The sequence below is a fragment of the Equus caballus genome, chromosome 25 (assembly GCF_041296265.1).
Source record: "Equus caballus isolate H_3958 breed thoroughbred chromosome 25, TB-T2T, whole genome shotgun sequence".
Classification (NCBI taxonomy): Eukaryota; Metazoa; Chordata; class Mammalia; order Perissodactyla; family Equidae; genus Equus; species Equus caballus.
The window spans coordinates 40096419-40110088 of record NC_091708.1 but is presented as its reverse complement, the minus strand read 5'-3'; the positions used below and the strand labels follow the sequence as shown (position 1 = coordinate 40110088).

At 46.6% G+C, this 13670-nt stretch overlaps 1 protein-coding gene across 1 annotated transcript; it reads right to left on the bottom strand.

Annotated features, from left to right (window-relative positions):
• Positions 1–4730: 4730 nt before the first annotated feature.
• On the bottom strand, positions 4731–10830 carry SET (SET nuclear proto-oncogene). Its single transcript, XM_023629054.2, has 8 exons — positions 10406–10830; positions 8806–8863; positions 8014–8156; positions 7555–7658; positions 7340–7453; positions 6458–6628; positions 6224–6370; positions 4731–5620 (listed from the first exon to the last, which is right to left on the bottom strand). Exons 1-8 carry the CDS (start codon positions 10476–10478, stop codon positions 5597–5599), a joined length of 834 nt encoding a protein of 277 aa, XP_023484822.1. The 5' UTR covers positions 10479–10830; the 3' UTR covers positions 4731–5596.
• Positions 10831–13670: the final 2840 nt, after the last annotated feature.

Here is a 13670-nt window from a genome sequence, read left to right as displayed (position 1 = left end):
CCACCTTTGCCCTAAAGAGCCCTTTTAAACAGAAGGCGCATTTACACCTTGAGACAGCCACTATCTCGGAAAGTATCCAGCTGCACTAGGCCGCAGGCAACGGCTTGCCTGCGTAGGGAATCCGGGTTCTTTATGGCCTAGTCTAGGGCTGTTGAGCCACTTTCCGGCATCCTGTGCTCACCAGTACTTGGTGCCAAGGCTTCAAGGAAAGAGCTTGGCCTGAGAGGCCATAAGTGAGCAAGGGTCAAATAATTGAATGCGGTTTACTCGCTGACTTGGAAGAAGCGCCCTCCAGCGCTTTTACTGAAGGAAACCATGGCAGTTCCACTTTGCCCTGATCACCTCCCTCACAATGGACTGGAAAAACTGAAATTGGCAAGCCGTGGACAATCCTGGGTCCTGCAATGGGAAATCAACAAGTGGCATCAACAAATGCAAAGGCAACTTGGTTCACTGGGGGATGTGCCTACACTCACCATCAGAGGCTAGTGACACTTTTACACACATACATAGAGTTCTTGAGAGCTAGATGTTAACACACAGTAGGTTAGCCTGGCACATAGTAGGCTCTTTTAAACGGGGGTATTATCAAGCTGCCCTGAACTGAATGTTACTTAACCATAATCTAGAAGTAAAAAGACTGGGGCCAGCCCTGTGGTATAGTGGTTATGTTTGGGTGTTCTGCTTTGGCGGCCCAGGTTCGCAGGTCCGGATCCCAGGTGTGGACCTACCACTCATCAGCCATGCTGTAGCAGCGACCCACATACAAATATAGGAAGATTGGCATGGACGTTAGACAGATGTTAGCTCAGGGTGAATCTTCCTCAGTGGAAAAAAAAAAAAGTAAAAAGACTACCAGTTTCTGACTGCAGGTTATAGGTTTGAGAAAAAGCCATGACTCAAACTAGCAAAGCTCTACCTTTCAGGAAGGCGTCTATTTCCCATCTTGAGGATCATTTATCCTCTCCTACAGCCAGAATGCTGAGTTCTGTGGAAGAACTCAAAATGATTTTCCAAGTTTGCTGTGAAGTGTTTCAACTGTGTCACCTGCCGCAGAGGGAAAGACGCTGAGAAGCAGCAGAATCCATCCATCTTCCCTAAGGAAGCCCAGGCCGCGCAAACCTACACCCCAAGACCTGGGCTGACGGACGGTTCTGACCAGACAGCTGCATCTTGTATGTCTGATGGTGACGGTACTTCATGAAATTGCAATTCTTAGGAAAATGGTGGGCCACATTCAACACCCAGTGATCGTGAACAGTACAAACCAACTCCACAGCTAACTGGCTGTTGAAATTGCATGGACAGCAACCTGAAAGGAATCTAAGACTTCCTAGCAGGGTACCTAAGGAAACACTTTTCCCTGTCTATACCCTTTTTCTTCTTCTCAATATTGCAAACATCAATCCATCTAGATTTAGATTTGCCTCTGTCGGGAAATATTCAAGTACAGTGTCACCAACCAAGCACATAGCCACACACCCTCCACTTGAAAAGTCCTCTCTATGCTTGTTCTAATCACAAAACTGCAGTTCTTTCCCTCGGACTTGTTAAACAGTAAACTTGTAAGTCTTCATAAACACAGCTGCATATTCAGAAGGGAATGGTCACTGCCAGAGTGGGAGACAGACTTTTCAAAATGATAAGATGTTGTCCTCGGGGCTGGCCCCGTGGCCGAGTGGTTAAGTTTGCGCACTCTGCTTTGGCAGCCCAGGGTTTTGCCAGTTCTAATCCCAGGCGCGGACATGGCACCGCTCATCAAGCCATGCTGAGGCGGTGTGCCCCATGCCACAACTGGAAAGACTCACAACTTCGTACCAGGGGGCTTTGGGAGAAAAGGGAAAAATAAAATCTTAAAAAAAAAAGTCCTATTTTTTCTTTTCTTTGGTGAGAAAGATTGGCCCTGGGCAACATCTGCTGCCAACCTTATTTTTGCTTAAGGAAGATTGACATTAAGCTAACATCTACGCCCATCTTCCTCTATTTTGTATGTGGGAGGCCACCACAGCATGGCTTGATGAGTGGTATGTACATTCACGCCCAGGGTCCAAAACTTCGAACCCCTGGCTGCTAAAGCAGAGTGTGCAAAGTTAACCACTACACCACTGGGCCAGCCCCCAAGATATTGACTTTTTTTTTTTTAAGATTGGCACCTGAGCTAGTATCTGTTGCCAATCTTCTTTTTTTGTTTTTACTTTGTTTTTCTTCTTCTCCCCAAAGCCCCATCCCCCAATACATAGTTGTATTCTAGTTGTAGGTCCTTCTAGTTGTGCTATGTGGGACACTGCCTCAGCATGGCCTGAGGAGCAGTGCTGGGTCCACGCCTGGGGTCCAAACAGGTGAAACCCTGGGCTGCTGAAGCAGAGCACGAGAACTTAACCGATCAGCCACGGGGCCGACCCCTCCTCTTTGAACAATTGAAATGACTATTCATTCATCACCTAAAGAACTTGTCTCCATCTTCAGGAAATCCTGAAAGTCTTCACTTTTTGCAACCTAATTCCATTCTTGGCAATAACTAGAAAGAGTTCATAGCAAAATCTTAAAAAAAAAGCAGAAAAACTGTTTGTGGGACCAAATGAAACTATGAAACCAGCTGTATTATAAAGCAGTAATGATGAGGATTACCAAATTAACCCAGAAACAATTGTTTAGGAATCCTCTGAAGCCCAAGGCCCCCAAAATCCATCAAGAGTCAAAAATTCATACCTTTTAGCAGCCAAACAGCTGATACAAGTGAAGCAAGCCAGATGTAAAGCAAATGTCAGCCCAAGAACCCAGGAACTCTGTGGACCATTTCAACCTACATTTTACAGCAAGTTGGGTGAAATAGTTCCAGGCCTATCATGGAGGTCAGGGAATACCGTTAAGTCTTTTAGAAATCAGGACATCACTGGAGATAGAAGTAATTTCAAGTGCAGGGGTGGTCTAAAATACAATATCCCTTAAGGTCTTGGAATTAAATGTACAGAGAAAAGCCACTGTCCCGTGCCTCAATTCATGGAAGTTACTCCGCTCCCCTCAGAAGCTGAGGATGGCACAGCTTTGGAAGATGTCCTCTCTTCCTAGAGAAAGGACGCAAACAGCCATTATTGGCTGTTTTCTTTTTAAATGTCTTTGTACCAAAGGAGCTTTCAGCTATTCATCTGGCACTTTCCAATACACACTTGCCTAAGGGCCAGCCCAAGAACTCCTCTTGCAATTGGGCACAGAGCACAGCAGCTGCTCTGTAGCCATTCCCCCGTGCACTAAGGTCCTCACTTTGCTTTTTCACAGCCTGGCACTCCTTCACAAGACTCGCAGGCACAGGGGAATCTAAAGGGTAATCTCAATGGTTGGGAGGAAATTACCTTCAGGAGTTCCTATTTTTTGACCACATTCCCCAAAATGAAGGAATGTTATATGTGGTTAAACGTGACCTATAACTTAACAGCGCTAGGATCTCACCAGCACATAAAGTTTTGGTAAGCTGTAAGCGTGTGAAACAAAAAACATAGGCTTATTTAATATTAGTTCAACTGACTATTTTTCCCCCTAGCAAAAAGTCCTTTAAATGTTGAGACTTTAAAACTCCATCCCTTCAGGAATTTACTACATTTCAAGTAACACAGTAACTTGTCCCTGACTTTACACATACCTCTCCATGCAGACATTACCTATGCTATACTAAGTACTGCTGAACTATTTGAAGAGCAGTTTGCCCCCTCCCCAGTCACTATGAACACAAATAACAAGACCAGGAAAAAAAAGCTGGCTCACCACCTAAATCCAAAAGTAATAACATTTCTCTACAAAACAAGGAGAATGACCCCAGTCAAAAAAAATCTTTATGTTCCTTTATTGGAGCAAGATTCCTGACCAGTATACAGTGATGTATTTACTAAACAGAAACCTGTGCAGAAAGCACATACTATCCATCTAGACAGGTTTTCATTACACTTTCCCTATTGATGGAATAGTTCCATTTATAAAGTTTTATACATCAAAAAGCTTTGAATTTGACCAGGCTGTTCATTAATTCATCTCTGAAAAAGTGGCATTTAATTTTAGTTACTATATTTTACAGCATTAAAAAGCTTATGCATTAGGTAGCTTCTCAAAATGTTATTCTATGCACAGTGGCATTTAGCAGACAGAGCAGAGTCCACTGTCTCACCCAGATTCACACAGATGGGTCTCATTTGAGTTATATGCTAAATAGCTGGTACTTTGAGACAAAAGTACTCCTGACCTGAGTTTCTTACCACCAATATGGACTTCTTACTCTGAGAGCCTGTCTTCTTGGCCACACTTTATAGTGCCAATAAAGACATGCCAGCAATTGCCCCGTGTGTAACTTGGCATTAGAGCACCAGGTCTGTCTGATAGTGGTGGCAGGCACTATTATTGTATCCAGGTAAATAAACGCCCATTTTTTAAAATGCCAATTTGAGATACAAATCGAAGGTACAACATACTCAAAACTGACTTTTGAGCAATCTGATATCTCAAATGATGTGAAAATTTTCAGAAACTGATGACAAATTGTACCCATGATATTTCCCAGCTATGGAGACATTAACACATTGATTCAAATCCCTTTACTCAATCCACATAGCCCTGAGGTCATCCTGCAAAGTGCGTATCAAAAAATACGGAGTTAGGGTGACAAAGTTTGACAACATGTTATACAAGTCAAACTTGGGAAGTCCTATTAAGTTTATCTGTTCTGAGAGAAAAGCATCAAATCCTTTGTGTACACATTTAGTTTTATTGTAACAAAGCAACTTGTACACTTTTAACGTTTAAAACTGAGCATCATCTTTCCTTTCCAGTGAAACAAAAAGAAAATTTAAAAATAAACAGGAACAAAATTACAATAGAGAATGTCAATTCCAAATAAGATCCTACAGGTTCTGCTGATTCTCCCATTGAGTGGCAGGGCTCAAGTCATCATTAGGAGAGAATTTTATTTTAAAAGTGTCATCTTAAACTGCAAGGATGTCCGTTAAACATCACAATTAAACATGCCAAAGGAGAAGCCATGTTGTCAAAATGCCCACTTAACCCACCCAAACATCTCAAACCCACCCTTTGCTGACCTTCTATAACCCCATTTTTTTAAGTTTTTTTTTCTTTTTTTTAAACAAGAGAAAGTAGACAGATACATGTTGGTAAATGCTAACTGTCCATATTCACATAGAGACACAGTGTAATCTCTGAGCCCAATATACAGAGAAAGGAGGAAAAAAGCTAGAATTCTATGCACTACTACACAGGGGCCTAGCACCCTCCAGCTTCCAGCAGAGCTAAGGGAGCAGAAGGTTTTTCTTTTTTCCCACAGAGCACGGTGGTGTTGATTCCATAAAGTTTTTGTTGAGACAGGAAGGGATAAAAATGAATTTGGAACAGAAAGGGGTAGAGATTCTTTTCCCACTGTATTCTGCTCAAGGTATTTCCCCCCAAAATAAGTTGAGAACCATGGTATAAAGGAGAGAAAAGAGACCTCAAAAACAGGGCGACTGAGCACAAGAGGGGGGGGAAAAAAAGACTTGCAACTTGCTCCCAGGGACTGGAGAAAATGAAAAAAGGAAGGGTGGAATCCATCAGTGTTCCATTAGTCATCTTCTCCTTCATCCTCCTGTAAAAGAAAAAGTGGGTAGTTCATCTTTGGGTTAACTGTAAAGTTATTCCCCAACATTCATACGGACTGTGACGGACTCCACAGAACACCACATGCTACGGGGGCATCTAATCTTAGGAATATGCCCATCTGCACTGAATCGCGACTGGAAAACTCAGTGATCTTGTTTCAGATAAATTAACTTTTCCACATTAACCCAATCACTGGACACCTTTCGGACCGAATAATCCAACCAAACACAAATCTATCCCGATCTGACTATAAAAACTTTACAGTTTGTCCAAAATACACAAATTCTTGTTATTTGGGAGACTTCTCGGAATCTGACCAGCTACACAGTCCACATCACTTTCATTGAGCACTGGCTAGGGAAGGGCAAGATCGAGGAGTCATAAAAGCCAACCACAAAAGCAGAACTGGTTAAATTGTTGATACAATGAATGTATCAATTTCCTTCAATATTGAACAACAGAAGAGCTTATCTTTTCTACAAATTCACACACAGTTACAGTTCCGTTAGACGATATATGTAAACCTCTAAAGTAACATGGTGAATCCTTTAAAGATTTTCTTTTTGGATTTAACCAAATTTTCTTTTACCTCTCCTTCCTCCCCCTCATCATCATCTTCATCTTCTTCACCTTCATCCTCATCCCCTTCTTCATCGATATCTTCTAATCCTTCTTCTTCCTCATCGTCGTCGTCATCTTCTTCTCCTTCCCCTTCCTCATCATCCATGTCAGGAACCTTAAAGAACCAAGAACTACCTTAAGAACTCATTTTCAAACAAACAAGACAAGTCCGCTCTTGAATAAAAGAACCTTCTCAACTCACCAAATAGTACTGTAATGGATTTGGCCAAATATCATCTTTGATAACCTCTCCTAACTCATCTGCACCTGCATCAGAATGGTCAGTAAACCAGGTAAAGAAGCTCTCTGGTTCCTCATGCTGTCTCTTCCTGCTGGCTTTATTCTGTGTTTGACTTGAACGTTTCGTCAAATCCTAAATGGATGGAAAAACTTATAAGCTCTTTACAACACCTAAATTCCCTATAATTCAAACAATAAGATTTTAACCCAAAAGCACAACAAAAAACAGACATCAGTATATTATCTACACTACCATTCTATGTAAAAGAAATTATAAAACGTACAGCAGGTAAAGAGAAAGAAGTCCTAGAGTTCTAGGTCTGCAAAGACTGTTGTCAAATTTGTATGGTAAGCTTTTCCCAAAAAGGTACCATCTAAACTTGGCTTTTTCATAAAATAGTTCCACTTTAACCACCATTATCACAACATAGTATGATCATCTAAAATATATGTACTGGGGCCAGTCTTGTGGCATAGCAGTTAACTTCGTGTGCTCTACTTCAGCAGCCCAGGGTTTGCCGATTCAGATCCCAGGCACGGACCTACACATCACTTATCAAGCCATGCTGTGGCACGCGTCCCACACATAAAATAGAGGAAGACAGGCACAGATGTTAGCTCAGGACTAATCTTCCTCAAATAAATTTTTTTTGAATGTAGTCCATTTCTTTAAAAACTTGCACTATAATTTATAGAGTTCCAAACTATTGTATTTGACTTTAACACACTGGAGTTTATCTTAAGGATTTGCATTTAACACATTACCAAAGCACCAGTATTGGTAAATGGTTCGACTAAACCAAAACATACAAAATGATATTTTTGTCAACAATTCCTCAAATACCTTTCCAGATTTCCATTTGATTTCAGTGGACTTTGAAGACGGATCACCACTCTCATTCAGATGAAATTCTTTGGAGAGAATTTTATTTTCGAAGTAAGGGTTTTCATCAAAATACTATAATAAATGATCAGAAGATTAGAAATCAATACAAACAGCTCCTCTAACCAAGCTCAAGTTAATTTCCACAGTGGTAAAGATGAATTACTGATACTTACAAAATCTATTCTGTAACCTGATTTAATATCTTCAAATTCTGTCACTTCAACTCTTGTCAAATAATGCAGTGCCTCTTCATCCTCCTCCCCAAGCAACGCAGACACTAAACCAGCAAATTACAGATCAAATATTAAAAACACAAGCATTAATGAGCAACTCAAGTGACAATCTTCCAAATTTTAGTGAGCATCTTTGGGTTCATGAATCTATAACTGAAAACCAAATGGCTCAGAGCGTCAGACCTGTCACCATCTTCTATTAAGTAATTAAACAGAATCCTCAGTTAGAATACAGTTTCTTCTAAATAAATAAATAAGCATTAATTACCAGCCTCCTGTCTCTGAGTGTTTCAATCTCTGCAAGTAACCAACTTGTTGGACCAAGTTCTCGACCAAGGTCCCTCCACTCTTAACAGGTGGACAGCTCATACCCTTTAATAATGCTCTGCCATAACATACCTTGTGGATGGTTGACAAATGTTGTTACCCAAAAATTTGGGATTTTGGCGATCAATTCCGACCTCTTCTGAAAAAATGGTTGGCGGAGTTTGTTATATTTCTGTTCTACTTTCAAAATCTCCTCACTGGCTTGTTCATTAAGTCTGAAACAAATGAAAAGACGTTGACAATGATGTATCGGACAAGTACAAATTGCTGAGGCTACAGAATATTTACTCTTGTTAAGCTTTAAAACAGTGCAAAGTACCTATTTATAATAACCAAATGACCTAGATTTTTGTAGCTATAGACTCCAGTCAAAACTAAGATGACAATTTGATCTACTTTACCAATAAGCACTCAGTAAGTGACAGTTCTTAAAATGCCCAAACTGAGCATTTTGGTAACATTGTATATTTACTTCATTTACTCTCCATCACTAGAGTAACTTCACTTGTTTCAGTCAGCAGATGAAGTTAAAAACAAAAAAAAAAGCTGCTAATCAAATAAAGTTATACGGCAAATCAGAGGAACACTGATGCCATAATCCTAACTATCGTAAGTCCCCCACCACAATTCAGCCTTGGAAAGCAAAACCCAATCTTTACAAGGTCAATGTACCGTCATCCAAAACTTTTTGGTGACTACAAAATTCACAGAAAAATAACACTGAATCTTCATAACATTTACAATTAAGTCATAATCATCTCCACTTAGCCAGTGGACACAGACTCATCTGACCAGTTTCAATGACACGAGACCAGAAGATGCATCTCAGAAAACTTCTCCAAAGTAAATTAAGAAAACCATTACCTGTCTATTTCATTTTGTACTTCATCAATATGTTCAATTGCTTCCTGCTGTTCTTTTTCTGCAAGACAAAGGTGCATAAGACTCAACACTAATCAGAAGATAAACTTAACCGGGTTTTCTGATGTTAACACCGTCTGTGATGTGCGTTCTATCAATAAAGCTGTTAAAAAAAAAACTGCCTACTACACGGCATGCTCTCCACGTGTTCAAGCACGCAGTCGACAAATTATTTTTTAATTAACACTATTTACAAATCATGCTATGTCCCGAGCCACTCAAAATGTTTGACAGTAGCACTTTTTAAGAGTCCCATTACAAGAAAGAGACCGACTGTTAAAAGTTTCTACTATGAAAGATAGGGAATAAACCTTATCCAGACATTCCGAATGCTTACTACTTATCGCATTATATACCTGCAATAGAATAATACTAGCTGTTGACTAGAACACGGAAACTAACTCCCTCAGGGTAACAAAAACTAGACCACCACCTATCTCGATAGTAGCATCACTTTTTATACAAAGTTAAAATTCCTGTTGAGTACCGCTTACAATTAAGACATCAGATACGCCTACAAAGACAGGCAAGGCCCTGGGAACTACCCCGCCATCGTCAACACTCGACTCTACCCTCTTCGAACAGGAACCCCAGGATTCGCATCTGACCTTTCCCATCCCTCCAACCCCATTTCAGGCGGGCTGCCCTCACATGCGGCCCCACACGATCGCGGAGCAGAGGCAGCGTGAAGTCAGAAACTACGAGCCACAGAAAGGAGAGGAGGCAAAGGGGGTGTGCGACGGAAAGGTGCCCTTTTGTCCGGTAAAGACGGCCAAACCTACAAAGCTAAGTGGGCGTGAAGGGGCCCGATCGCGCGGTGCATTTCCGGTAACCATCCCGGGTTTCGCAGCCCCCCTGCCGGGAAAGCCTCTCCGGGGAAGGCCGGCAGGTTTTCCAGGAGCCATTGTCAAGCCCCCACGACACCCCGGCCGCCGCGCCAGGCTCCTGCGCGCGCTGCCGCGCCGGGGCGGCCGCCCCACGTGGGGAGCGCCCGGGGCCGGCCGGAGCATCCTCCCGGGCGGCCCGGGCCCCGCGCGCGGCCGGCCGCGTGCTTCCCCGCGCCCCTACCCCGCGCCGGCTCGAGGCCGACGGCCGCGCCGGGGCCGGCCTCCGGGTGGGGGCGCGGGGGCGCCGCCCGCGGCTCGGGCGCGAAGGGGGAGCCGCGCGGAGGCCCGGGCGCGGGGCCGCGTCCGGCCGCACCATGTGGCGGCGGCGGCGGCTGATGGGAGCGAGGCATCATGGCGGAGCACAATAAAGAGAGGCTTCTCGGGAGGGAGGGAGGGGGAGGAGAGCGAGGGAGGGGGGAGAGGAAGGGGGGGTCTCCTCCGCCCGCGCCGAGCAGGCCGCAGCGCCCCCGCCTCGCCGCGCCGTCCGCCGCCGCGGCGCCACCAGGCCCCGGCCCCGCGCGCACAAAAAAGGGCGCCGAGGCGCGCGCCGGCCCGGCCGCCCGGCGCCCCCCGCGCCCCGGGCCCGCGGCGGCCTGCGGGCCGGGCGGGCGGCGAAGATGGCGGCGCGGCCGGCCCCCGCCTCGCCCGCTCCTCACCTGAGGTCTCGTCGGCCCCGTCGTGGTTGGAGTTGAGCTCCTTTTTACTGACTTTGGCCGCCGGCGCCGACATGGTGCTGCTCCGCGTCGGGGGGGGAGCGGGGAGGGGGAGAGAAGGGAAGGCGAAGGGGGCGGGCAGCGGCTTCCCCTCACGCCACACGCGCGGCGCCCGCTCGGTCCGGCCGCCTCCTCCCGGCGCTCGCTCGCTCGTCGCTCGCCCTCCCCTGGCTCGCGCGCGCTGCCCTCGCGGCCTGGCGACGAGGGCGGGGCTGGGGCGGCGTGCCGGGCCCCGGCCCGGGCTCCTGCTTACGGAGGGGAGGCGGCGGCGGCGGCGGCGGCGGCTGGCTCCCTCACTCACGCTCCGCGCTCCAGCTCGCTGCTCGCTCTCCCCGAGCCGCCTCCTCCTCCACCTCCTCCTTTCGGCGAGGGGCGGGCGGCAGGGCGCAGGCGCGCCAGGCCCGCGCGCACGCCCCACCCCCGGCCGGAGAGGCTCGCGCCGCCTCGCCATTGGCCGGGGCGCCGGGCCGAGGGGGCGGAGCCGCGGCGCGGAGACACAGGGCCTGGCGAAGAGGCGGGAGGAAGGAACGCCGCGACGTACGGGCCGGCCCCCCGCGCCGCGCGCCCCTCCCCCGCTTTCCCCTTCTCCAGCCCGACCCGGGACATTTGCGCGCTACGGGCGCGCGGCGGCCCGAGGGGCGGGGCCTCGCCGGGCTGCGCGCAGGCCCCCCGCGGGCGCGTCACGTGGTGGCGGAGCGGCTTCCCTTCTCCGCGGGGTGGCACGGGGCGCCGGGCGAGGGGTGTTCGCAGCCCCTCCGAAGTGCAGGCCTTGTAGTAGCCTGGCTTCACGTCGGGGCCCAGAAACACGCCCACCCCGGGGTCTGCGCCCTGGGATGCTGCTGGCGCATCCCTCTTCGTGGGAGAAGGAAGGCGGCACCTCCATCCTATTTTCCAGAAAGGGAAGCTGCCCGTCCGACCCATTCCGGCTTGTTCGCAAAGCCCGAAGCTGTCTAGACCGCTCACGGGGCCTTTTCCTGCCTTTTAGTCCAAGCTCTGCCCAACAGGCTGTGTGCCCTTGAGCAAGTCACTTTCCTTCGCTGTACCTATTTCTGTTAAGAGATTATAAAATTTTAGAAAGGCTGACAGAGGCCGGCCCCGTGGCCGAGTGGTTAAGTTCACGCGCTCCGCTTTGCGGCCCAGGGTTTCGCTGGTTCGAATCCTGGCGGTGGACGTGCCACCGCTCATCAGGCCACGTTGAGGCGGCGTCCCACATGCCACGACTAGAAGAACCCACAACGAAAATATGCAACTATATACTGGGGGGGATTTGGGGAGAAAAAGCAAAAAAAAAAAAAAGACACAAAAGGCTGACAAATGGGACCGTTTTGGCAGTGGTGACATCTAAGCAGGGCCTCACTGAAGTGGAAGTCCTTTGAAGGCAGGACAGTGCCCCATTCATCAGCGGATCCATTTAGCCCAACTCAGTGCCTAGTACTTGCAAGAAAGTGTACCAAGTGCTAAGCACCAGTCCCAGCAATGTGCAGCATGCATCTCACAGAAGCTGCACAACTAGTGGGTGGGGTAGGCGGTGTTAAGTTCATTTCACCATGTCAGAGATGATGGGACCAGAAGGCCTGCTTTAGAGGCCAAGTCATGAATTACTGTGTAGGGCCAAGGCGCTTCAGTTTAAATAACACTTTCCAGGTGGTGCAAATGCACCACAGTCTACTTCCTCCTCCAGGGCCCCAACACACGGACCGCAAAAAGCCTGAAATCTCTCCTGGGAGTTTGTAACCAGAATTGGGGGTTAGATTATTAGCCTTCCAGCACTCACATTTTACTATTGGCTCGTAAAGCTCAAGTGGTGTCTTTAATGTTCAAGACAGTCCATGGTGAGTGATGGATAAATGTTAAATAATTGGCATCTAGGCAACAGGTACAGAAAACAAATGTCTTCTTGGGACTTTCCCCCAACTCCAGAAATTCATCTAATTCTTCCCCTCCAAACCTTATTCTCAACTGAGTCCAGCTCGATTTACACCTGTCCCAGTTAGATGGACTTTTTTTTTTTTTGAGAAAAATTAGCCCTGAGCTAACATCCGTGCCCATCTTCCTCTACTTTATATGTGGGACGCCCACCACAGCATGGCTTGCCAAGCAGTGCCATGTTCATACCAGGGATCTGAACCGGTGAACCTGGGCCGCTGAAGCAGAATGTGCGAACTTAACCGCTGTGCCACCAGCCGGCCCTAGATGGAATCTTTAATGGAAGGATTGTTAATACCAGTGATAAGCTGGTAAATGTTTGACAACCAGCTCCCAAAAGAGAAAAACACACCAAAAACCCTGATTTGTAGCATTTGCTGATTTCAGTGGTATATAAATATGCTCACCATGGACAATTCCCTGCTACCACTGTGATGTTACTTAGAGTTGGAAAGAAATACCAGCTCTAGCACACTGCTGAAGCATGTACCATGGGCCACAGGCTATGACAAGTACATGCATTTTCTCATTTAATCTTCATGAAATACAAAGTAGGTATTAATATCCTCATTTCATAAACTCAACTGTTTTTTTGATGCAAGTAGCAGAACCAAGATTCTAAACCAGGCTAGTGGCTAACAAAGCTGCTGTCCTAGGAGTGTTTCCAGTTTTTACATGGCCCACAGTAAGAGGCACATTTGAAATTAGGACCCAGTATACACCTACACACAAAACAATGCTTACCCATACCAAGTGTGGTGTGACTCAATCTATTTTATTTTTTTTTTAAAGCAGGTTTCACTCCACTAAAATGATTTCATGACCCACAAATGGGATGAAACAGTCTGAAAAACACTGTACTGAGGGCTGCTTCTTTTATACGCAAAGCCTGCTCACAGGTTGGTACCAGGGACCCAGATCATCTCCTACGTGCCTAATCTGCCCGTGTTTCCAGTGGAGCTGCAGGGACTTCAGGGAGCCTTGTAATGCCTTCTGATTGGGCAGTGGGCTTCAAGGCTCCCTTCTCACCATCCCATCCTTTAGAATCATCTGCTCCTCTTCCTGACCTTTCCCATAGCACTTCTTAAGATGAATGCAAGAAGCACACACTAGGAAGTGGAAGAGAAAGAGAAAGCAAAAGGGCAGTTGTTTCAGTAAACAAGGGAGTGGCATGGACACACCAAGAGATAATTCACCCACTGTGAATTATCCACTGTGGTCTCTCCTCTCTTCGACATTAGGAGCTCTGCATTATCTCCTTGGCCTCTCACCTCACTCTCAG